At 43.6% G+C, this 24,879-nt stretch overlaps 1 protein-coding gene across 1 annotated transcript in view; it reads left to right on the forward strand.

Annotated features, from left to right (window-relative positions):
- Nucleotides 1-18,485: 18,485 nt before the first annotated feature.
- LOC120725651 (RNA binding protein fox-1 homolog 3-like) overlaps nt 18,486-24,879 on the forward strand; it is a 64,303-nt gene continuing 57,909 nt past the window's right edge. Inside the window, exons 1-2 of the mRNA XM_040018627.1 lie at nt 18,486-18,548; nt 21,302-21,478. Coding sequence (XP_039874561.1) covers nt 18,486-18,548; nt 21,302-21,478 — 240 coding nt within the window. The remainder of the gene's footprint in view (nt 18,549-21,301; nt 21,479-24,879) is intronic.

The raw sequence follows: 24,879 nt of genomic DNA on the forward strand, positions 1-24,879 counted from the left end.
AACATCAGTCAACAAACACACAAGCAACAGTGCGTATTTACAAAAAAAGCAGGAGTACACAAGATTGTGGTACTCACGCATTTTTATACATCAATCAACCCATCGAAGTCCTCATCCTCGTGTCTGAATGAACACGCTGCGCTAGACTCTCCATCAACATGCCAGGTTCACTGTCTGTAACCGGCAGAGTCACGGTCCGGTGCTGCGGCTCCTCGCGAAACGATTGCCGGCTTTTTGCCGAAGCTCGAACACACAGTGCCAGCAGGACGGTGTAGCCACAAGCAGTCTTACACTCCAAGCGTTGGCAGAGATTGTGGCGTAACTCGCCCGGACGCTGCCTTCAACTCTTAGTGGAAACGGTGGTCTCCCTCAGCGTCCTCCATCGGCGTCACCAGGCCCGCTCGCCATGTTACTTTTAACGGGCGTTTTCACCCCGAGTTCGTCCAGCGGTGTGGGAGTTCCTTTGTCCGGCCCTCATCTCGGAATGACTAGCAAGCTCGAACCGTTCTATTTCTTCACAAGTTTTTTCCATCGGCTGTAGAGATGGGCACGCCAGAGAGTCACAGATCAACAGCGATGGTAGATGTGGAAACAAAAAAACCACACTGGTCTCCTTGACATACACCTCCCTCACAGCCACTTCTTTCATCATTTCCTCATCGCATCCAGCCCTTTTCGATTTTGCCGTACTGGATAGATTCTGCTGGAAACTTCTCTTTAGGCAACGTCTTTCGGCTTCAAAAATCACCATAGGGGCGGCAGATTTCTGTCCCTTAGCCTGCAGCCAAGCACAACAGTACAAAGAGACTTTTCAAATAACCGCGTTGTGGGCGGTATCCGACTGCCGTTGCTGGTCCACCTTCTGCTCCACGTGTGAAACTCCCGATTCAAAGTGAGCGGGACCTCAGTCCCATGTTTTGTGCTGTGGCTGGGCGGATGTTTTTTGTGCACAAGTGGTTTGCTGGCAGTATAGGACGCGGAAGATGTGCCACAGCTTTTCCCTATAATGCCGCTGGAAGTTGCTGCGCTTTCAACCGAGTAGTCCGGGTTCCGGATGGAAAAAATGGGCACTCGGGGGGGTTTCATAAAACGGAAAGCACCAAGACGACCTCCTTGGAAATTTTTCAATGTTGACATACTCTTCAGCTAGTGAAACTGGCTGTTTAGCCGACTGGGGACCGTCTCGAAACGCCTTCCTCCCGCTCGCGTCTTTGCTCGAGGATCGGCACCGCTCCGAGTCTTCCTCCAACTCCAGCCACCTCGCCTATGGTCCGCGGAAAACTCCGCTGGCGTTGTTCCTTGACCTGCCCGCGTTGCTTTTTCCAGTTCCTCCATTTGCGACACATCGATTCGCTTTAATCTTAAATTCTCCGGCCGCTGCTCCGATTCCATGTTCCTGCCGGCGTTAAAAGAAAAGCTTATGGACTTCAGGGGGGGTTTAGTGCTGTCGTAGTGGTGTCGCTTTGCCATTTTCAGGGTTGTGTGGGTTGTTAAAACAACGATGTCCTGCATAATGCACATACCTGTTCTTTTATACAGGTATGTGCGATTGTCCCGGTATATACGATCAACGCCCACACTTCACCCTTTAACGTTCTCATGGTGTTCTCTACTACGTCCTCCTTACAACACATAGGGCGCACCGCGCTATAGGCGCGCCGCACTTTTTGAAGAAAATCTAAGACTTTTAAGTGCGCCTTATGGTCGTGAAAATACGGTAACTCTTTTTCCCGTCCAATATAAAAATGATTATTAAACATGATTACATGTTTGTGTGTCCCTCAGTCGCCCTTTTAAGTGACTCTTAAAGATGGGTAGACTTGTACTTTCCCTCACTGACAGTGGAAGACTATTCCAGAAGCTCACTCCCTGATATCAGAACCAGTGTCAGAACCAGACACGGAGAAGCTGCATTCAGCTTTGTGCTCCTTATATTCTGGAACAAACTCCCAGAAAGATCATATCAGCTGAAACACTCAGTTTATTTAAATCCAGGTTTGAAGACTCACCTGTATCTCAGCTGCTATTTGAATAAAGCACCAATCCACACTTTAAGCTTAAATTTCAAACTAACATTTTAACTACTATTGTATCTATTGTTCTGATTTTATATACTGTTTGTTTTGTTTGTTGTTGTTAATTAGTTAGTTTGTTTGTTGCTTGTTTTAATCAATTTTAAATCATGCTTTTATTTGTTTTTAGTTTCGAATGTCTCTGTAAAGCACTGAATCAACTTTGTTGTTTGGAATTGTGCATATACAAATAAACTGCCTTGCCTTGCCTGATATGACAGAGCATTCTGTGGAAAAGGGTGCTCCGCTCTGAATGCACGTTCAACAATCAACTCTACAGTGGCCTCAAGTCGTCGAGAACCTGGCAACACTGCCTAGACTTTGTTTAATAAAATCACTCATTGGTGGAGGCACCAGACCATGTATAACTTTGTATATTAGACAGGCAGATTTAAATAATTTGAAATTAGTAAAATTCAAAAACTTGTATTTTTCTAAAATTTGACAATGGTGATATGAAAAAGGTTTTTTATCTAATATTTTCAATGCTCTTTTGTAGCAACTTCGATTGGCCCAATAGCAGCAGAGCTCGTATAGGACAACTTGTAATACAATATTCAATATGAGCCAGTATCAATAAGAATGCAGGAATGTAATCGCTGCTGTGTCTGTTAATGATGTGCGGATATGTCTAAAGTTCTGTATATTAACATTTACAGTTTCACTACTTTTTTAATGTGTTTTTTTAAAGGATAATTTAGAGTCTAGTAGCACTCCCAAATACTTAAATTCCTCAACATTAATTAATTCTTGTGCACCCAAGCAGACCTTTACTGCAGCCACGGTTGTTTTAGGTTTACTAAAAACATTGATACGGTCTTTTTAAAATTAAGGCACAAGCATGAGTCATTCAGCCATTTTTGTAAATCATGTAATGCCAGTGAAAGCTGATGGGCTGCATCATCAGCAGTTTTGGCTTGCGTAAAAATTACCGTATCATCCGCATACATAATCATGTCCACATCTTTGCACACATTAGGCAAGTCATTTACATAAAGTGAAAATAACAGGGGCCTAGAATTGAACCCTGGGGGACACCTTGCGTACAGTAAAGATAGGGTGACTTGCTATTCTTTATTTGCACGCATTGTTTTCTATCTGATAGATAAGTCTGTATCCATTTAACAGTGTGATTACTAAATTTAAATGTCGACAGTCTAGACAAGAGCTTAAGATGATTCAGATGTTAAGATGTTATTTAGGACCATTGACACTGTTCTTAATACTCCTTTGAATGTCTGTTTGGAAGTTTCTCCTGAGATTTGCAATGATTTTCTGAACTTTTTTATGGAAAAGGTTGTCACCACCAGGGCTCTTATCACAGCTCCTGACTCTGACCCCTCTGTCTCTGTCCCTTGCGCTGCTGTTTTCACTCAGTTTGAGCTTGTGACGCTCTCCACTTTAGAGGATGTGGTTCGCCATATTAAGCCCACAGGTTCCCCATGGGATCCTGTCCCTCCACAATTCTTTAAAGAAATTTTTCGTAGTATACAACAGTATGTCCTTGACATTATTAACAGCAGTCTGTCTTCTGGTATGGTTCCTGCAAATTTCAAACATGCAGTAGTACAGCCACTGCTTAAGACACCTGGCCTTGATCACACAGTTTTAGCGAACTATAGGCCTATTTCCAAGCTGCCTTTACTCTCCAAGGTTTTAGAGAAAATAGTTTTTAGTCAACTGAAAGATTTTCTAGATGGTAATGGCATCTTTGAGGTTTTTCAATCAGGTTTTAAAACCCTTCATAGCACAGAATCTGCATTATTAAGGGTTTTTAATGACATCCTTCTGGCATGTGATTCTGGTAACCATGTTGTTCTTGTCTTGCTTGACCTAACTGCTGCCTTTGACACCGTAGACCACAATATTCTAATTTCTCGATTACATGATGTAGTGGGTATTGGTGGCACTGCACTTAATTGGTTTAGGTCTTATTTGTCAGATAGAACTTTCTCTGTCAGCCTTCTCGGTTACGAATCGTCTTCTGCTCCTCTGTCATGCGGCGTCCCACAGGGCTCAATTTTAGGGCCACTGCTCTTTTCACTGTATCTATTGCCTCTGGGTTCTATCCTTAGAAGGCATGGGATCTCATTTCATTGTTATGCCGATGACTGCCAAATTTATTTGCCACTAAAGCATAAGGATGGCATCTCCATAAAACCTCTCTTGACATGTCTAGATGACATTAAAGCTTGGTTGGCTCTAAACTTTTTAAATTTTAATGAAAGAAAACAGAAGTGTTGGTGTTTGGATCCAGTGGTCCCTGTGAGTCCTCCTCTGTTGTTTTAGGATCCCTGGAAGTCTATTTTAAATCTGTTGTTACTGACCTTGGTTTTAAGTTGGACAGTGATTTTAAATTGGACAACCAAGTCAGAGCAGTGGTGAAGTCCAGTTTTTATCATTTAAGGCGACTGGCAAGAGTAAAATCTTTTCTTTCGAGGCAGCACCTTGAAACAGTGATCCATGCTTTTATTTCTTCCCGCCTGGACGACTGTAACTCACTTTATGTGGGGGTCAGTCAGTCATTGCTCTCACGTCTGCAGCTGGTTCAAAATGCGGCTGCACGACTCCTAACAGGAACTCGAAAAAGAGAGCATATAACCCCCGTGCTGGCCTCTCTGCACTGGCTGCCTGTGTCTTTTAGAATTCATTTTAAAATTCTTATGTTTGTTTTTAAATGCCTTCACAGTCTTGCCCCGCCTTACCTCTCTGAGCTTCTTCATCCCAACATACCCTGTCGGTCTCTCAGGTCAGCTGACCAGCTGCTCCTGGAGGTACCGAGATCCAGGAGGAAGCTCAGAGGGGGCGGGGCCTTCTCTATTGTGGCTCCAAAATTATGGAATAATTTGCCCATGCATGTTAGAGAGGCCCCTTCACTGTCCACTTTTAAATCACGTCTTAAAACCCACTTTTATTCCTTGGCTTTTAACCTCAGTGAGACTTAGTTTTCTCTTTTAATTGAAGTAGTTATTTAATTAATGATTTCACTCTTCTTTTATTTGTGTTTTATTTATATCTCATGTAATTTTATTTTACAGTTCCAATGTACAGCACTTTGTGTCAGCTGTGGTTGTTTTAAAGTGCTTTATAAATAAAGTTGATGATGATGATATGTCTGAATACAGACAGTGGAAACATGTCAGTCTTAGTTTTACTGGATCTCAGTGCACCATTTGATACTGTTGACCACAACATATTACTCAAACGACTGGAGAACTGGGCAGGTCTAAACTGGTTCAAAACATACTTGGAAAGCAGGAAATACTTTGTATCAATAGGTAACTTCACATCTGAGCAGACAAATATCACATGTGGAGTTCCCCAAGGCTCCATCTTGGGGCCCCTTCTGTTTAACATTTACATGCTCCCACTGGCAAAGATTATAAAGAACAACAAAATAAACTATCACACACAAATATATATCACAATGGCCTCCTGGTGACATTGACAATCACGAACTAGCTGTGTGGAGGCAGATGAGGACCCAAACGCAAAACTCACGGAGACAGGAGCTGAACTCAAAATAACTGCTTTATTGCAGGCTTCACATAGAAACAGAACTAAACTGGTAAAACTAAACTAAGGACCGAGGGAACACAGAAAGGCACACAGGTTCGGGGAGGAGACATTGATGGCGCGACACTGAACTGAGGGAGACATGCACATAAATACCAAAACAAACCAAACAAAACACAAGGAGCAAGAGTCCAAAACTGAGCCCACAAATACATAAAAACAGTGAAAAACAAAAAATGCTCGAATGCAGGGAAGCAGTGTCCATAGTGAACAGAAGGTCGACACCACAAAAGTTCGGTTCAGCTGTTCCGGGTGCCGGCCAGGTGAAAACTGGCAGTAGCGGCAGAGCGGGTCCGGAGGCCAGCCGCGTGGAAGACGGCGGAAGCTACAAAGCAGGTCCGGAGGCCGGCTGCGTGGAAGACGGCGGCGGCTCTCAAGCTTCAGGCGTACTGGTCGAGGCTTGGTGGGCACAGGACCAGGCGAGGCAGGACCAGACGGAGGCAGGACCAGACGGAGGCGTCTTACACCCTCCAGCAGAGACGAGGAGGTCCTGGCCAGAGGAGCGGCTGGAGCGGTTCTCCTGAACCCCCACCGGCGACGAGTAGCGGCTGGAGCGGTTCTCCTGAACCCCCAGCGGAGATGAGGGATGGCTGGAGCAGTTTTCCTGAACCCCCAGCGGAGACGAGGAGCGGCTGGAGCGGTTCTCCTGAACCCCCACCGGCGACGAGGAGCGGCTGGAGCGGTTCTCCTGAACCCCCAGCGGAGACGAGGAGCGGCTGGAGCGGTTCTCCTGAACCCCCACCGGCGACGAGGAGCGGCTGGAGCGGTTCTCCTGAACCCCCACCGGCGACGAGGAGCGGCTGGAGCGGTTCTCCTGAACCCCCAGCGGAGACGAGGAGCGGCTGGAGCGGTTCTCCTGAACCCCCAGCGAGAACAGATGCAGAGCAAGCAGGTGCGGAGACCTCTGGCTCAGCGGACGCTAACTGTAGCTGCACAGGGCACGCAGCCGGCTTGGGACGCAATGGTTGGGGCTGTGCAGTGCAAACAGTCTGTCCAAGCTTTGTCAGCACGACGCTGTCCTCAACTGGCTGAGTGAGCTCACAAGAGCTTCCAGCAGAGGATGGCAGTGACTGAACAGGTTGCTGAGCTACTAACTGAGCTAATGACTGCGTTATGGACAAAAGTGCAAGTTGTAGTGGTGGTTGTGATAATGGCTGTAATGATGGTGGATCAGCTCTGGCTGCCTTTACCCTGGGAGCCGGTGTAGGTGCAGGAGCAAGCTGGACCTCTGCTTCTGCCACCCGAGGAACTGAGACGGGTGCACGAGTCAGCAGGGTCACAGTTGACCTCACCCGGGGAGATTTTGAATCAATTGTCTCCTCTCAACCTGATACCACTGCAACATGACATGTTCTATAGTTTCCACTACCCCACAGTAATCACATTTTCCGGTACTATGTTTCCCAATCATGAATAATGTATTATTCAAGCCAGTATGTCCAAATCTCAGTCTGGATATGATCACCTCCTCCCTCCTAGTCCGTCCTGCGTTTCTCATTCTTCCCACCCTCCTTTGAATTTTATACAACCATCGTCGCTTCCTTTCCTCCTCCCACTGCTTTTGCCATCTTGCTCTCATATCTTGCCTTACCATACTCCTTATCTCTGCTTGGCCAAAACTAACAGCCATATCAACCACCCCATGTTTTACAGCCTCCTTTGTAACTCTATCTGCCTTTTCATTCGCCCATACTCCATAGTGCGCTGGAACCCATAAAAACACCACTGCAAGTCCCATCATGCGTATCCAGAAAAGTGACTGCTGAATTTCCGCCAAAACATCTGCTCTACTGTCTGAGTGACTATGCTGTAGACTGACCAATGATGAACTTGAATCTGAACAAATGACAACATGTAATGGTCTCACGTCTTCCACCCACTGAACAGTCAATAATATTGCGATCATTTCCCCAGTGTACACAGAAAGCCCATCACCAATCCTTTTACCCATTTCCACCGAAAACTCTGGGACCACAACTGCAACACCGGTTTGACCGGTTGTGTTCTTTGAGGCGTCTGTATATATTTGAACATAACTATAATATTGGTCAATGTAAGCCTGTACCGCATGAGAGTTCAAAGTAAATGCCCTATCCTCATTCTTCTTGTTCAACAATGTTAAGTCTACTGTAGCATCAGGAAGTAGCCATGGAGGTACTGCCAGTAACGACACTCTGTGACTAATGTTTAACTGATCCAGATTAAATTCTGTAGCTTGTCTCCCCACAATCCTGAACACTTTCTATGCTCGCTTTGAGGCTGCAGCTAAGGACTCCAACGATGCTAGTGTTAGCGGCGCTAACGGCTGCAGACAGGAAGATACTGCCAGCACCGGAAACGTGCTCGTCATCTCCGAGAATGAAGTAAGGAGAGCCTTCAAGAGAGTGAACACCAGGAAAGCAGCAGGACCAGACGGCATCCCAGGTCGTATCCTAAGAGACTGCGTATACCAGCTAGCTCCTGTGTTCACTGAGATATTCAACATCTCTTTATCTCAGTCGGTGATCCCCACATGCTTCAAAGAGTCCATCATTGTTCCTGTCCCGAAGAAACCCCACCCTGCTTCTCTCAATGACTATCGCCCTGTAGCCCTCACCTCAGTAGTGATGAAGTGCTTTGAACGCCTGGTCAGAGACTTCATCATTTCTTCACTGCCAGACACACTGGACCCACTACAGTTCGCTTACCGTCCAAATCGTTCCACAGATGATGCCATCTCTCATCTCCTCCACACATCACTCACTCACTTGGACACTAGAAGGGGGAATTATGTTAAAATGCTCTTCATAGACTACAGCTCTGCATTTAATACCATAATTCCCTCCACACTCACCACCAAGCTGGAGCATCTGGGACTCAGCTCATCTATGTGTCTGTGGATCTCCAACTTCCTAACTGGCAGACCACAGGCAGTAAGGATGGGCGGACATGTCTCAGCCTCCACCACTCTCAGCACTGGAGCCCCCCAGGGGTGTGTTCTGAGCCCCCTGCTGTACTCTTTGTACACATATGACTGTGTGGCCACTACCAGCTCCACCACCATCATCAAGTTTGCTGACGACACCGTCGTGGTGGGCCTGATCTCTGATAACAACGAGACGGCCTACCTGAAGGAGATTAGGAATCTGGAGAACTGGTGCCAGAGGAACAACCTCCTTCTAAACGTCAGTAAGACAAAGGAGCTGATAGTGGACTTCAGCACTAAGCAGGAGAGGAACTACCAGACCCCTGTCATCAACGAGTGCCCAGTGGAGAGAGTGGACAGCTTCAAATACCTCGGAGTTCACATCACGCAGGACCTGTCATGGTCCTGTCACATCAACACCGTGGTGAAAAAGGCCCGACAGTGTCTCTACCACCTCAGACGCTTGAGAGACTTCCAACTGCCCTCCAAGGTGCTCAGGAACTTTTACTCGTGCACCATAGAGAGCATCCTGACGGGAAACATCTTAACCTGGTTCGGGAACAGCACCATGCAGGACAGACGAGCTCTACAGAGGGTTGTGCGGTCAGCTGAGCGCACCATCCGCTCCGAGCTCCCTGACCTGAACTCAATCTACAGCAGGCGGTGCTGGACCAAGGCCAGGAAGATCGTGAAGGACCTCAGCCATCCCAACAACAGACTGTTCTCTCTGTTGAGGTCAGGAAAGCGATTCCGCTCCCTGAAGACCAACACAGAGAGACTGAGGAGGAGCTTTTTCCCGCAGGCGATACGGTCTCTCAATCACACCACCACACAGTACTGACCCACACATATAGTTCTTACACACACTGGACATTCTGGACATTGTTTTCACTTCATTACTTAAATCACGCTGCTGTTATTGTGTATATGCTGCTGTTATTGTGTATATATTTATTTATATTTCTTCATACATTCTTATATAGTTCTATATTGTGTATTTTGTTGTACAGTTATTTTATTTTCAACTTTAATTTATATATTTTATCTTATTCTCCCAGTTAAATTTACCCTTCATTCTAATTTGTGTTGTACAGTTATTTCATTTTTAACCTTAATTTATATTTTATTCCTTCCTAGTTAAATTTACCCTTTTTAATTTTTCATATTTATTTCCTATCTTATTCATAGCCTTTTCCTTTTTTGTTTTCTTTAGGTCACGAGCAGTTGTCCAAGCATTTCACTACATATCGTACTGTGTATGACTGTGTACGTGACAAATAAAATTTGAATTTGAATTTTGAATTTGAATCCATCCAAAGCTCTTCTTTTCCCTCCTTTCTTTCTCCCAGCAAGGTTTAAGTACTTCATGCATTGGGTGATCCTGCCCGTGGCCCTGTAAATTAGCCCAATAATTAAGTATGAGCTGCTTCCTTCTCAGTCCTAATGGCATCTCTCCCATCTCCACCTATAAAGCTGCTGTTGGAGTTGTTTTAAATGCACCTGTGCAAATTCGTAGTGCCTGATACTGAATATGGTCTAACTTTACCAGAGTTGTGTCTGCTGCTGAGTTAAATGCTACACACCCATAATCCAACAGTGATCTGACCAACCCAGTGTATATGGCCCTCAAAGACTCTCTATCCGCTCCCCAGTCCCTCCCACCTTCTGAATATGTGCAGCCCATGTTAACCTTTCATCAAACCACAATCCAAGAAACTTAAATTTACTCACCCTTTCTAATTCTTGATCATATAACTTAAGCTTGATGTCTTTACCAACTCTCTTCCTTGTAAAAAAAAAAAAAAAACATCACTTTGGTTTTATCAACTGAAAATTTAAAACCCCACTTATAAGACCACTCGCGACACTGAACTGAGGGAGACATGCACATAAATACACAGAGGGTTAACGAGGGAAGTGGGAGCACACGGGAAACACAGCTGACACAGATAATCATAACAAGACACGGCAGGAGTAACACAACACTGACGGGAGACTGTCAAAGTAAAACAGGAAGTACATAGAGGTGCAGACAGGAGGAGAGAGAGAGGAGAGTACAGGCATAGCGGGCTGGGGAAACATGGAATAAAACACAAGGAGGTGGGACGAGGACTCACAGATACACAGAAGGGCACACAGGGGGTAAAAGTCACAAGGGGAGATCAAATAAGGAACAACTTAACAGAGCAACCCAGGAACCATGGCCAAAATAAAGAACAAAATACAAAAATACACAGAAACTAAGAATGCTGGGCCAACACGGCCCAGGATCATGACATTGACTGGTTGTGCCACAATTTTCTCCAGCTAAACAAAAACAAACTGAAGTAATAGTCTTTGGAGCCAAAGAAAAACGATTACAGGTCACCAGAGAACTTCAATCTATACACCTAAAAACCACAAACCAGGCGAGAAATTTGGGTGTAGTGATGGATGCAGACCTAAACTTAGAAAAACAAATTAAGACAATAACAAAATCAGCTTACTATCACCTCAAGAATATTTCAAGGATAAAAGATCTGATGTTTAAAGTTTTAACTACTGATTTTATCTACTGTTCCTTTTTTCCATTTTAAATCATGCTTTTTATTTGTTTTTGTTTTTAATGTCTCTGTAAAGCACTTTGAATCACCTTGCTGTTGAATTGTTCTATATAAATAAACTTGCCTTGCCTTAGTGTTCAGCCTCACATACCAGTAACTGTAAGACTTTTCCTTTGCCTACCAGTACTCTTTATGTTCTTCATTTCCTTTTGAATTGTTTCCTGTACATCCTCTTTGTCAGTGTTGGGAAGGTTACTTTTAAAATGTATTCCATTACAGATTACAGATTACATGCCCCAAAATGTATTCTGTAACGTATTCCGTTACGTTACTCAATGACAGTAACGTATTCTGAATACTTTGGATTACTTAATATATTATCATGCTTTTTACAACAACGTGAATGTACTATTGCTGTGTGATTTATTACTATTACTGAAGGTCCGCGACTCCGAACTGTAGTAAAGGGACCTCCGACTAATACAGCGGGGTCCCTGTCGGCTTGTAGCCGAAAAATAGCTTTACTTTGTTGTGTGGGTCAACTTTTCTTGCGAGAGACAGAGAGAGGCGTTGAAAGACTGCTCCAACGGAACTTATTGTTTTCGGAGGAAAACACGAACACGGTGTACAGTCGAGTCTTAATAGCTTACTTACAACTGGGCTCGTCAGGCACTCTTCTTGGCTGAAGTGGTTATTATTATATTTACATGCTTCCAGCTCCCGTTTTTGCTCGATGACAACTCGTACCTTTCCACTCCCCTTTTTCTCCCTCCTCGCGCTCACAGACACATAACGTGTATGGCAGTCCATTCTCCCTGCAACACGGACTACACTGCCCATGATGCTACATTCTTTAGAGCTATGCTTGTAGCATTCTGCCTGTTAGCTTAGCACAACAATAACAACAACAACGAAAAGGCGCTCTCTCACCCAGGAAACACACAGTCGCAGAGAGAGAGAGAGCGTCGCCCTGTAACCATGGCAACCGTAACGGTGCCGCCTGGAACAAAAGAACGTAGCTGTCAAACAAAACCCAAACAGTCCTGACCCGCGACAAAATGAAACAGGAAAGTACCGCAGTGTAATCCATTTATTTCAACAAAGTAACTGTATTCTGAATACCACCTTTTTAAACGGTAACTGTAACGGAATACAGTTACTCATATTTTGTATTTTAAATACGTAACGGCGGTACATGTATTCCGTTACTCCCCAATACTGCTCTTTGTACCTCTGCATCTTTGTCCTCTTTCCTCGGTCAAACAGTTTATTGGCAGTTTCTCTCAGCACTAAACCTGCATTTTCTTCATCTCTCCCCTACCACCCCAGAGGCGATCTCAACTGCTCCCTGAACTCTATGCAACATTGTTCCAGTTGCAACCACTTCATCCTTGCCTATGTCTTCCTCTTCTTAACTTCCAAAGTCATCCTGCAGACTGCCATGTGATGCTGCCACTGCCAGCATCTTTCAGACTGGACCTTCTACATAAGATGTAGGCTACCTGTGTGGACCTCTCTCCACTCTTATACACTATCCTATGTTCCTCCTCCTTGAAACATGTTCATCACAGCCATTTCCACCCTTTTGGCAAAAATTACTGCCGTCTGTTTTTGTGCCTTTCTCTCCTTAAGAGTTAAGTCCATTGTTTAAGCAAGTCCCAACTTTTTTTTTTTTTTTTTTTTTTTTTTTTTTTTTTTTTACACACACTAGTAGCATTTATGAGGAGTTTCAGTATGGTTTTGAATCCCATCACATGCTGAGACAGTACTTTTAATACTATTACGTCTTCAACATGAGACATAATAGAAATTCAAAACACTGGGTCAAGGCTCTGGTGCATCAATGGAACTGGGGGCCTCTCAGCTGGCAGGGAGGTTGTTACATCCTTTGCAGGAGGTCTCTGCTCTCCAGGAGTTCACTATGCAGGTGGGGGAGAAATCTAGCAGAGGTGGGTGTCTATTGTCTTATGTAGTATGGAGTTGATTGAATGTTGGTGTGGTTGTAGTTTTCTCTGCGGTGGGGTCGGGTGGGCCACCCCGGGCTCTGTGGGGCTTGGTGGTGCTGCTACTGTGGGCCCCGATCCGGATGGGCCCAGGCCCTCTGCCCTTGACAGATTCCATGGAATGGGGGTGCCTACTGGAGTCAGCAGGGGAGCTGGCCCCAGGGAGCAGGCACTTTGCCCCCCACCCCCCTCGGTGATGACAGTGGCGGAAAAAAGGTTCCGCTGGTCCCTGAGAGCCTTTTGAAAAGGCGAAAGGCCTGGGTGACCAGGGCTGAGAAGTACCACAAGGAAAACAGGCAGATGTACAGGCGTGAGATATGAATGGGCCATATGGCTCGCAAAGTGGGAAACTTCTATGTGCCAGCTGAGCCCAAACTGGCCTTTGTCATCAGAGGCATCAATGGCGTGAGCCCCAAGGTCTGTGCCAGATCTAAAACGGTGTCTTTGTCAAGCTGAACAAGGCTTCAATCAACATGCTCAGAATTGCAGAGCCTCACATTGCTTGGGGAAGTCTGTGCGCGAGCTCGTCTACAAACGTGGCTACAGCAAGATCAGGAAACAGCGCATTGCCCTCACAGACAACGCTTTGGTGTTGTCTGTGAGGGCTGCTGCTGGAGGACCAGGGTTTGGTGTTCCTTCCCTCCCCATCCCCAGCTGCCTCCCTCTTCCCGCTCCATCACACCCCCACACATGCAGGACCTTGAGGTACAGGTTTGTCACTGAGGTGCAGGGTCGGCATTCCTCCTCTGTCCCCTTCTGGCCACCTGTGCCTCAACTTCTCAAGACACATACATATAAGACCTTGGGGTTGGGCACACTAAACAGCGTCCAGAGGATGATCTGTGTATTTAACCTCACCTCTGGACCCACTTTTAAATGCATGTAGACATTGAGGGTTTTCGGGAGGGGCTGTGCTGACACCTGCTGCTCTCTAGCAGAAAGCACCATGCCCTCCAGCACGCAGCAGCACCACCACATCTGAATGGGCGGAGGAAAGGATGGGGTCTTCCCACCTCCGTTCTCTGTTTGCCATTGGGGGGAGGGGGCCAGGATGAGGAGTTGGCTGTCTGGTTGGGGATGCGGGCCCTCCCTGCTGCTGCAGGACCAGGGTCGGTCTGCTTGTCTCCACCCCAGGGAAAAGGGCAGCATCTCCTGGGTCTGGGGGTTGATTGCCCCCCTGGGCGCGAGGGTACCTGGACCTCAGGTATAGAGTATGTTTGGGGAGTGTGAGTGTGTGTACAGTGTCCATTTCTGTGTGTCTCCATGATGGGCGAGTGCTGAATATTTGTATATGTGTGCATGAGGTGGGAATGCATGTCTGTGTCCATGTATCAGGTCAGTCTTAGACTGCATCTCTCTGGGAACATCTCAGGCACCCCCCCAGGTGTGGGGGCCTTTCTCCCCCCACCACACTCCCTGCCAGTGGCTGATGCCTTTAACTGTCGGTGCGTTGGTGGCTCTCGGTGTCCGGGGCTGGGTGCTCAGGTGCTCACTCCTGGTGGCTGCTTGGTGGGGCCTGGCTTGGTTGGCCCCCTTCCAGGGGGTGCCCCCCCCCCCCCCCCCCCCTTGAACCTCAGGCCTCTGGGTCCGGAGCTCGTTCCACTCTGGCCCAGCTGGCTGCCGGCAGAGCCTGCGGGCACGTCACCGCCTGTGGGCACGTCGCTGCAGCCGCCTGCACTTTTGCACTTCTGCACTGTGGCTGCTGGGTGATCCCGATCTGGGGCTCTCCTTCACTCTTTTCTAGGTGGGTGGTGTGGCTGCCCCTTCGGTGGTCCTCCGTGGGCTCTCGAGCTCTGGGGACCCCTAGATGTCTGGAGCCTGGATCTCCTGCATGCCTGCTTCATTTCCTGGGAGGCAGGGCTATGGATCCCCACAAAGCAGGCTCATGAATAGATGTTGAAGAGGTTGTTAAGACTCTGTGACCCACCATCCATGTTGGCTGAAGCTGTTCAAATTTAGCTGCATTACTGGGTGTAGTTTAATCAAAAGTGAGGTGTAATTGAAGATATTTAACAGGATATTTTTCAATGAGCCAACGTAAGTGTTTAATTTCTATGACAAATGGATTAGTGTTTGAGTTTACCATGTTTCACTCTTAACAGTTCAGACTTTAAATTCACTTGCTCAATTTCAGGGAAAAAAATATCCATATATTTGACATATTTCATTGTTATCCCAGAATTATCTTGTTGTAATATCAGGATCTTTGTCAGTCATTAACTGCTCCCATAAACAGTTGTGCTGTTAACAGCCATCACTTGACCCAGCTGTCTTACCTAATTATTAGGGGTGCAACGATACACAAAATTCACGGTTCGGTTCGGTTCGATACTTTGGTGTCACGGTTCGATATTTTTTCGATACAAAAAAAAAAATGTTCATGCCTTTTTAATTTGTCATTTATTAAAATTATAAATATATATTTTAACTCAAAAGTACAGTTTTTAAATTTAACCCTAACCCTTGTGCGTGTTTTTTATTTTGACAGCGAATGCGCACCTGCGGACCACTTATGTGCAGCCCTGGTTATTTAGCTCGTCATATTGCAGCCACAGAAATTATTTTGTCCATGAAACCATAAAGCTGCACTTTCTTTTTGCCTTATAGTCTGATTTGTCATAACTTCTCCGTTTTGTGGTAAGCTTTTCTTTGGCTGTCACTTCTTCACCCTGACCTGTCTTATTTGGCTCAGCAGAACTAAAATATAAATCCTGCTGCTTTTACACGCGCATTCACATAAGCTCAGCGATTCTCTGCGCGATCAACCTCTCACATGTTTAAGCTTGCTGCGGGAGATTTCACTTGTCATGTTTGCATAGTAAGCTAACGATTAATAAGACGATGTCAGAGGAATTGGTGCACAAATTATCATCACTCACAGATCAGTGCTGTCGCTTTCTATATACAGTTCGCACGATTGCAAAGTGAAAGCAAAAAAACAAGCGGAAATTCAAACGTGATTTCAATATGTCACATATTGACAGTGGCTCACCGATGCCAATGACATAATTACCCAGCTACATTTCTGAAAGAATGCAAAAGCATTGACATATATTTTTCCTTCCTACAATAGCCCGACGGGCAGGGAAGAGATAGATTTTGGTAGCCCGACTGAAAAAATCGCTAGCCCCAGGACGTCGGGCTAGCGATTTTGCGAGCCCTGTATCTGATTGAGGAATCACTCATCTTTGGAAAAGAGAGTTTATTACAGAGAAATGGCTCTTTCCAAAATAAAAGCTATACTATCCGCTTCTTCTAGGCTATATTCTCAGCAGCATAAGGAGAATCATGTGCTAACAGCTGTCTAAATGACTCGGCTAAAGTTAGTAGCATGCTTGCTGTTTTTGTCTTTGCACTAGGATGATGTCGGCGTAAATGTGCAGTCATATTCGTTGTGTTCCCACTAGTGCTTTCAGGTTAATCTCGTTGAAATGACCTTAACGCCACAACACGGCAAATCTCCGTTAACGAGCTACCGCCGATCGCCCCGTGCATGGGGCTAGACGGCCAACACGTTAACGAGCTAACTGCGCTAACACACTAGTTCCCACCCATGTAATTGAGCATTGCATGGCACATCCAACATACTGTTTTACTTTAGTCCATGACGCGCTTACCTTCAGGGTTATACGTCACATGAAAACCAAAATAATTCCAAACGCCAGATCTGAATGAGGGTGGGGGAGGTTCAGTTTGCCATGTTGCAAGGAGAGCTTAACTTCTGTCTTGCTAGGTTGCCCTGCACTCAGTGAATCTGCGTTCGACTACTCCGCCTAGGCTGCACTGTCGAGCGCAGATCCACTGAGCGCTCAACACAGACAGCATCGTCAGAAGGAAAGTTGATAAAATAAATTACAAATTTTGTATTGTTCGATACATATGCGTACCGAACCGAAAGCACTGTATCGAACGGTTCAATATCGATACGAATATCGTTGCACCCCTACTAATTATAGACCACGTTCAGAGTTTTCCCTTCTCTCCCCCCTTTTCGCTTATCATGTCTGTACATCCCTCTGTATTTAATTATTAGTTACTTTTCATCTCTGGCTCTCTTGCAGAGCAAGTCCTTTGTCCTGTCTCCCTCCCCTGATACCCAACTGGTCACAGCTGTTCCTTCCTGTTAAAGGAAGTTGTTCCCACAAATGTTGCCAAGAGCTTGTTCCTATAGAGTAGCCTGCTTGTTGGTGTTTTCTCTGTATTAGTGTAGGGCTTTTACCTTAACATTTAAAGTGCCTTGAGGCAACTGTTGTTATGATTTGGCACTATGTAAATAAAATTATAAAATTATTATTAATGATTTGAACTGAACTGAACTGAACAATAAATACAAACCTGGCAAAAAAGCATTTCTTTAAAGCACTTTGTATCAAATATTAGCCCGTTTCTTTGATCTGTTTCATATAGATAAACAAAACATTATCACCAAAGGGTGCTCTACATATCCAACACTCTAAGCCCCTCTTTATTGATGATCATCTGTAAAATTGAGAGTTTGACCACAGTGGCCAATGTGGTCAATAGAACAATACTGCCATAAACTTGCCAAGTTATTGCTACCTCTGTGAGCCCAGGACACACTCACAAAAGAGATTCTTAATGTTCTGCCCTCACTTCAATCAGCACTTGGCCAAGCCTTCATGCATCTTTAAACTCCACCCCGCACACACACACACACACACACACACACACACGCACACACACACGCACACACACACGCACACACACACACACGCACACACACTCTCCTTTTCTCTCTGCTACCTTCAGCACTTCTCTTTCATTGTTTCATTGATCGCTCAGGTTTAGCTGACATCATTGTTCCATCTCTTTCTTTTTATTTCTTTCATTGTGCATCAAATCATTGTATTCTTGTTTGTGTTTTGCCCACCAAAAGAATTTGAAAGGAAATTATAATCCAGCACAACAAAACCCAAGAGGAGAAGTCTAACTGCAGGATGCTTCCAGTTACCAGAACCATTTCCAATGTAACCTAATAAAAATATGAATAACAGATCCATCTATAAACTGGACAGAGAGGGCGTCTTTGGAGTGTCACACGTTAACCAGCTGCTGCTTCCCTATTTGCAAAAGAAACAAACAAAAGAACATCTATGTATTTTTCTGTTTTTCACCAATAAAATGATTGAAGTAATTATTTTGCCACCCTGACCACCCGATGCCTTGTTTACCTCTTGACCACTTGCAGCAGGGATACTCTTAGATTGCTCCTTTTGGTCCCACAGTCCTTCTTGTGGACTCAGTGTTTTCAGTGTCAAACTGACACAACTTTAAGAATTATGGTATTATGAGAAATACCAGTTTTCACTGAAAGAGTCAGTGTCAACACTTTGACAGAGCTATGCTAGTAGGCAGCCTAGACATCATGAGGACATCAGAGGGTGAGATGGAGCTGGAGGACTATACATCTACTGCCTCATCTCCAAAGGTATGCATGATGTCATCACACATAAGAAGCTAACCATCTACCCAAACCAGAAACCCTGGCTGAGGTCAGCTCTCTGCTGAAAGATAGGGAAGCTTCATTCGGGTGATGCACTGGCCTCGGCCAACTGGAATGCAATCTGCATTGGAGATTTTGTTGCATCTTTGTGAGCTGCATGGATACTCAGAGAGTACATGAGTTACTATATGCACCATGTGTCAGCAGCAGTGTTGGGTGTAATGCGTTACTAAGTAACGCGTTACTGTAATTAAATTACTTTTCCACTGAAAAAGTAGAGCAACTAATACTGTTCATTTTTAGGTATTTTAATTACAGTTACTTACATTACATTGTAAAATAATTAAACTCGCTGAATATCATTATTTAATTTCATTAATTTATCTTCTAAACGTAGAAGTAAACTCTGCCGCTTTAACATCGTTGCAGTGCAGGTGCGCGTCATTTCTGAAACAAGCAGACAAGAATATTAAAGTAATATGTAAGCTATGTCCTAGGGAGAAAAAACTACCGGCTGCTGTTAATAGCACAAGTAATCTACTGAAGCGCCTGACACAGAGCATAGACGAACACTTCTGAGCGATCCTTGTTCATCATCCATGGATAACACCGCGGCAACTCCTGCTAAGCAGCAAAATCTGATTTTACTTAAGCAGCACAGAAAGCATCTGAAGGTGAGCTTAAAAAATGACTGCAGGCTACACTGTGGAAGAGATGCTACCGCTGCGTACTGAGTCTCAGTCTTTAAAAAAAATTATTTATTATTTAAAGAGTTTAATTTCTATTGTTCGCCCACTCAAGGTTTATAGGAATTTGAAGAAGTATTTAGTTAAATTACTTATTTAGTAATTAAGTTACTTTTCTGACACAGTAATTAGATAAATATTTTAAATACAATATTGACTAAGTAATATGTAATTAGTAATTAACTACTTTTTTTAAAGTAACTTACCCAACACTGGTCAGCAGTTTGAGAGACATCTTCACTGTTGTGTGAGATTGGGCGATTTCTGTTTTTTATTTATTTTTGTATCTTTTTTCTAAATTTCTAATTTACACAACTTCGTATATTATCAGTTTGGAGATGCCAAAGCTTAAGTTTATAATTACTTATGGAAATGTCATCCATGTCCACATTCTTCATATGAAAAAATACATCACGGGGAAAAAAGAAAAGACGGTTCAAGTGAGGATAATGTTATTTAGGATGAAGCTAAATAACATGTAGTCACTGTCTGTTTCCCAAGTGTCTGTTGGCTAATCAGAACTCGCTTCCACTTTCCCATGCTCACTGTGACATGACTGGTCTAGTCCGGTCATCTTCTTCTCTTCTCCATGTGCTCGTCTAACATTCTCCATCACAGATGCTTTTGTGCCTCCTCCCCATCTCCGCCATGTTACTCAGGGCTCCTACTGTTGTTAGAAAGAATGTTTAATTCCTTCTAATGATCTCTCCTTATTGAACTGATAACAGCTCTTTACATTAAGTTGAATATAAATTTCCAAATTAATGTTAATCTGTCTAATGCTTGTGATACAGTTTAATATAGCTTCGTTTTTTAGCAGCATCCTCTTGTTCAGTGTGGTGCAGGCACTCGGGATTTTTTTGTGTGTGACTTTTTTGCCCTGCTGACCTGCAGAAATGCACCTTGTTAGTGGTCTGGAGCTTTTGTTTTACAAATATAACACTGCATTTTCCTCTCTGCTCCTCTCCAAAACTAAACTAACACACAGACAGAGAGCTGGTGTTGTCTCACCCTCCGTGTAACTAGATAATATGGAACTTGTCCTCTGTAGTGGAAATGCAGTCTGAGTGCTCAGTGACGGCAGATGAATACTATATAATCCCATTCAGTTATTTACATAGTGCCAAATCACAACAACAGTTGCATCAAGGTGCTTTATACTTTATACGCTTCACATGCAAACAGGTTGAGCAAAATATCTCAGCTGGCTTGTTGTCACCTCACAACAAAGTTGTGTTAACCATTGTGTCACCCAAGCCGATCACCTCACTGAAGATTCTTTTGTTTTGTCTGTAATAACTGATAATAATATAATAACTTATCAGGTCACAGTCAGTAAGATTGCTGAAGACACAAATAACTTAGTATCCTTAGTAAAACATCTATATAGCAGTAGATTTTACTAGCGATGATATTTGTGGTTGTTGGAGTTGGTTTTTTTAATATACTGAACATGCATATGATGTGTGCAAATGTAGTGCAATGATATCAGTCGTCGCTGGGCAGTGACCACCCCTCTGTTATGGACTGGTTTGGTGCAATGTGGCCACTTAGCTGTGAACACAGATCAGCAGTGTTGACTCTGCTTGCTTGTGCTAATGTAGCTAAATAATAAGAATCTAACAGGCAGACATTTTCTTTTCCAGCTCAGCCGATGCAGATCTATATACACACATATTTACCCATCTGAATTTCCTCCATCACTAGACATCATACATTTCTACAATTTGTTATCCAGAGAAACACATTAACTTGGAGCATAATAAGAATATCCTTTGAAATTCTTTTTAAAAGTCATTTTAAAGACCTTCCTTCAACGTCCCAGATCATCTCAAGCTGTCACTGCATATTAGAAAGGATCTGTTTGTTTTAATGCAGATTGTTGAGTCTACAAAGGTTTAGCAGTCTTGCCTCTAACATCAGTCCTATTTTTTAATTTAATTACATTTTGTTTATGTAGCAGTATATTTACTAGCAAACAAATGTGGCTAATTTGTGGAATGTTGTGTGTTTTCTTTGCAGCATCCAGAGGACGTGGCACAGACCGAGGGTTCGCAGCAGCTCCACCTGCAGCCCAGCGATTCATTAGAGAAGCAGCAACCCAAGAGGTTACACGTCTCTAACATCCCTTTCCGCTTCCGGGACCCTGACCTCCGGCAAATGTTTGGGGTGAGATGAGACACAATGACACGCAATAATTTATGTGCCACTGTACACTTAAAAGCAGTCACTGCTTTTCAAGAACATCAGCAAATACAGTCAGGAAAAGATAAATCTATATGTCTGTTTATGTATAGCTATAATTAAAAAACAGAAGTTAACCGTAGTCTACAGACTGAATTTTAATAGAAATTTACAATGCATTATTTACATTGGGTAAACATGAACATTTTCATGTGGCTTGTTGAATAATTTAAACACCCAGCTGCCTACCTCTGAATACTTGGTACGAGAGCGTTGCATCTGTTTCCATTCCAAAGGCCACTGACAACAGAATAGGTACACTATAACCATCAGCATGCTCTTACACTGGAAACACACAAAGAAAACAATGTGCTTGCATTAGCATTAGCATTAGCATCACACACACCTGTCTCGTAGAATAGAATAGCATACAATAGCTTTTTTATTGTCACTGTTACTAGAACAATGAAAGGCAGTTTGGGCATTTCTCCATGTGTGTGAAGTACACAATAGCATAAGTATTTACACATCTTAGTATTTCATATCAAGCAAAGAACATATACGTGCTGTTGCTACAAACTGGTTTCTATGAACGTTTAGAACACTGAGGATATCAGCATGAGCACACTGTCTTACAAAAAACTAATCAAAGGCAACAGGTCATTAAAAACAGTCAGTGGCACGCTAACGCTTCATTGTGTTGTGTGTATTCAGTTACTACAGTCATGGAGTGTATCCCTGCTGTGTTCCTGGCAAAGATGTTGTGAGTGGGCTACGATCATTTGTACTGCAGGTTTTGCCATCAGTTAAGCAAATTCTGATGATCCACTTTTTTGTTCGTAGATCTACTATAAAGTCCACCAGGGGGCGCCCTACTGTAAGGTCTTGGTTGAAGTGCACACTCTGTATTGAGCTTTCCTTCCTGCTGTCTTCCCTCAGTTCACATGACACGTTTAGAAAATATCGCTCACTATTATCAATTATTAACATTTGTTCTCCTTGGATAAACTCCTGTGTGTGGCATCACGCTGACTGCCTCATCAAAAGCTGTGCCTTTTTCAAATAAAAAAGCGACGTCATGAGAAGTGAAACATGCTATCAGGTGTTCTAACATTGTAGCACGCAGCAGTAACAATGGTTGTGCATTGGGTATGTCTCTGGTGTTCTGGGTTTAACAATAAAAATAAATATTCTCTTATGTCCTCTGGTGCCAAATACAAAGTTCTCTCAAGCAATGGAATTACAACTGAGGTTTTTACTAAGAGTCAAGTCAATTCACAGACTATAGATTTACTGATATGAATCCACCATTACCATTAAATATCGTATGATTTCCCTTCTCTGACACATCTACTAACTTCCACATTTCTCTGGTGGAGTTCAATATCTGCTCAAAGTCGGTACTTTGTTTTAGCAGGAGGGACGACAGCCCACAGGCCTCGTCATGTACAAGGCTTTTGTGGGCTGATGAAGAGTTGATGAAAGGGTCCATCAGTTGATATAAATAATGGGATTCCTCAACTAGGGAATTTATCCTCATTAGGTGTATAAAGTGTGACATCTTCATTTTGTCTGCGTGTGTGCATCTAAAAGAGTGTAATCTTGAAAAGAAGTGGCACTGTGAACTTTCTCCCACTCACTTAGTGAGGTCTCCAAGGCACTAAACACTTCAACATAATTAAGTAGTGACAGCATCTGATAGAGGCAAAGAAGGAATTGTGAGAAAGAAAGAAACACGAATGTGGAAGCCGAAGTGGGGGATTAGAAGAGACAGACAATTTGTTAGTTCCCACTACAATCAGTGATGCTCAGAGGTCATCCAGCCTCGTTAAGAGCAGGACAGGAAGCACAACAACAACTGTTTCCAAGTGCCTCCTTCTTCTGGAAGTAGGTTTCGCTGAAAAATTCTCTTCTACAAAATATAATGCAAAGTGTATGACATACAATTTTATACAAGTACTGGGAAGGTACATATTAAAAATAAATAAATTCAAGCAGGTACATACATCTTATGGGGCGGGGGGGGGGGACTACAAAGTAATGTGGCTGCATACGTTTGATGTATTTGTTTTGTTTTTTTAGGTCATGACAGAAATTTTTTATAGCCATGTTGGTTACAATGATGTACACCAGGAAAGTGTGATGCACCTTCTGGTACTAATGTAACCATATATCTTAACAACTATGTGAACTAAATTACAGATGATTCACAAATTGACGAGTCAGACTTTGCTGAGATCATTTCAGCTAATTTTACTCCTTTTTTTGTCTTTGTGAAATGGAAACATTGTCAGTAATGCAGAAATACAATTTCCAAATAACTTGTGTTGTTACTTCAGAATGTCTGTTTTGATGAACGATGTTTTCTGCATTAAGGATGTAACGAGTTGTCAGAGAACCATCCCGGCACTGACAACAGACTCTCTTACACATGGTCACACCATTTCTTTATTTTTAGTGTCAATGTTTTAGCTTCAGGGGTTGTTGGTTATAAAGCAGTGTCACTGCAGTAGGAGTAACTCAGGTTTCACTTCAGTGGGTTCCTCCATTCACTTTAATGGAAATCACAAACAACTGGTTCAGTCTTTCATTACGATCTTCTAGTCTAACACCAAAATGCAAACAAATACGATAGTTGGAGCATTACACCAAATGAAATTGCATCTGTGTAAAACCTGTTAGAGGAAAGTCATACGAGAACATTACACAGAGGCTTATAAACGAGTTCAAACAGGGGTGAGACAGACACAAGCTGAATCTCTGCATATGTGAATAACACAATACTAAAGAACAACACGCCTTCTTCTGGTTGTTGTGTATAGTTTCAGCAATATAGTCAGAGTCAAGAAGAGAAAACTTTGGTTTTAGAAAAGGATAAAACTGGGTTCATTACCCTGGCTTATTTGAGTTGAATTCATAATTAGAAAAACACATTGGAGGGAAATTACCAGGCTGGGTTTTTTTTTTTATGGTAGAATGATAATTGGCATTCACAGCGCCACTTTGCTTTTCAGTTCTCTCATTCTCAAGATGTGAGTGAAATCTGTATTCCAGGCCTGCACCTCTATTGATTTCCTGCACTCAAAACTTACTACAAACATTTACCTACGCAGCTATTAGAAGGAAGCCGTCCTGTATTTACCACATGTCAGTATCTGTTGTTATTGGGCATCCAAGACTTTGTCATAATTTCAGATGCATGGAACCAAAAAGCATGCAGGCTGTGCAGCACTTGCAGGAGGATACTGTTCATTTACCCACATGTAGAATGAAACTTGACAAGCTGATGCAGCATTGCTGCTACCCCCTGAGCCTCAGCTGTGTTTAATTAATAAGCAGGCACTTAGTGAGCCAGCCGCAAGAGGGTCCTTACTGTCACGTTTCCC

The sequence above is a fragment of the Simochromis diagramma genome, unplaced genomic scaffold (assembly GCF_900408965.1).
Source record: "Simochromis diagramma unplaced genomic scaffold, fSimDia1.1 OVJJ01000699.1, whole genome shotgun sequence".
NCBI lineage: Eukaryota > Metazoa > Chordata > Actinopteri > Cichliformes > Cichlidae > Simochromis > Simochromis diagramma.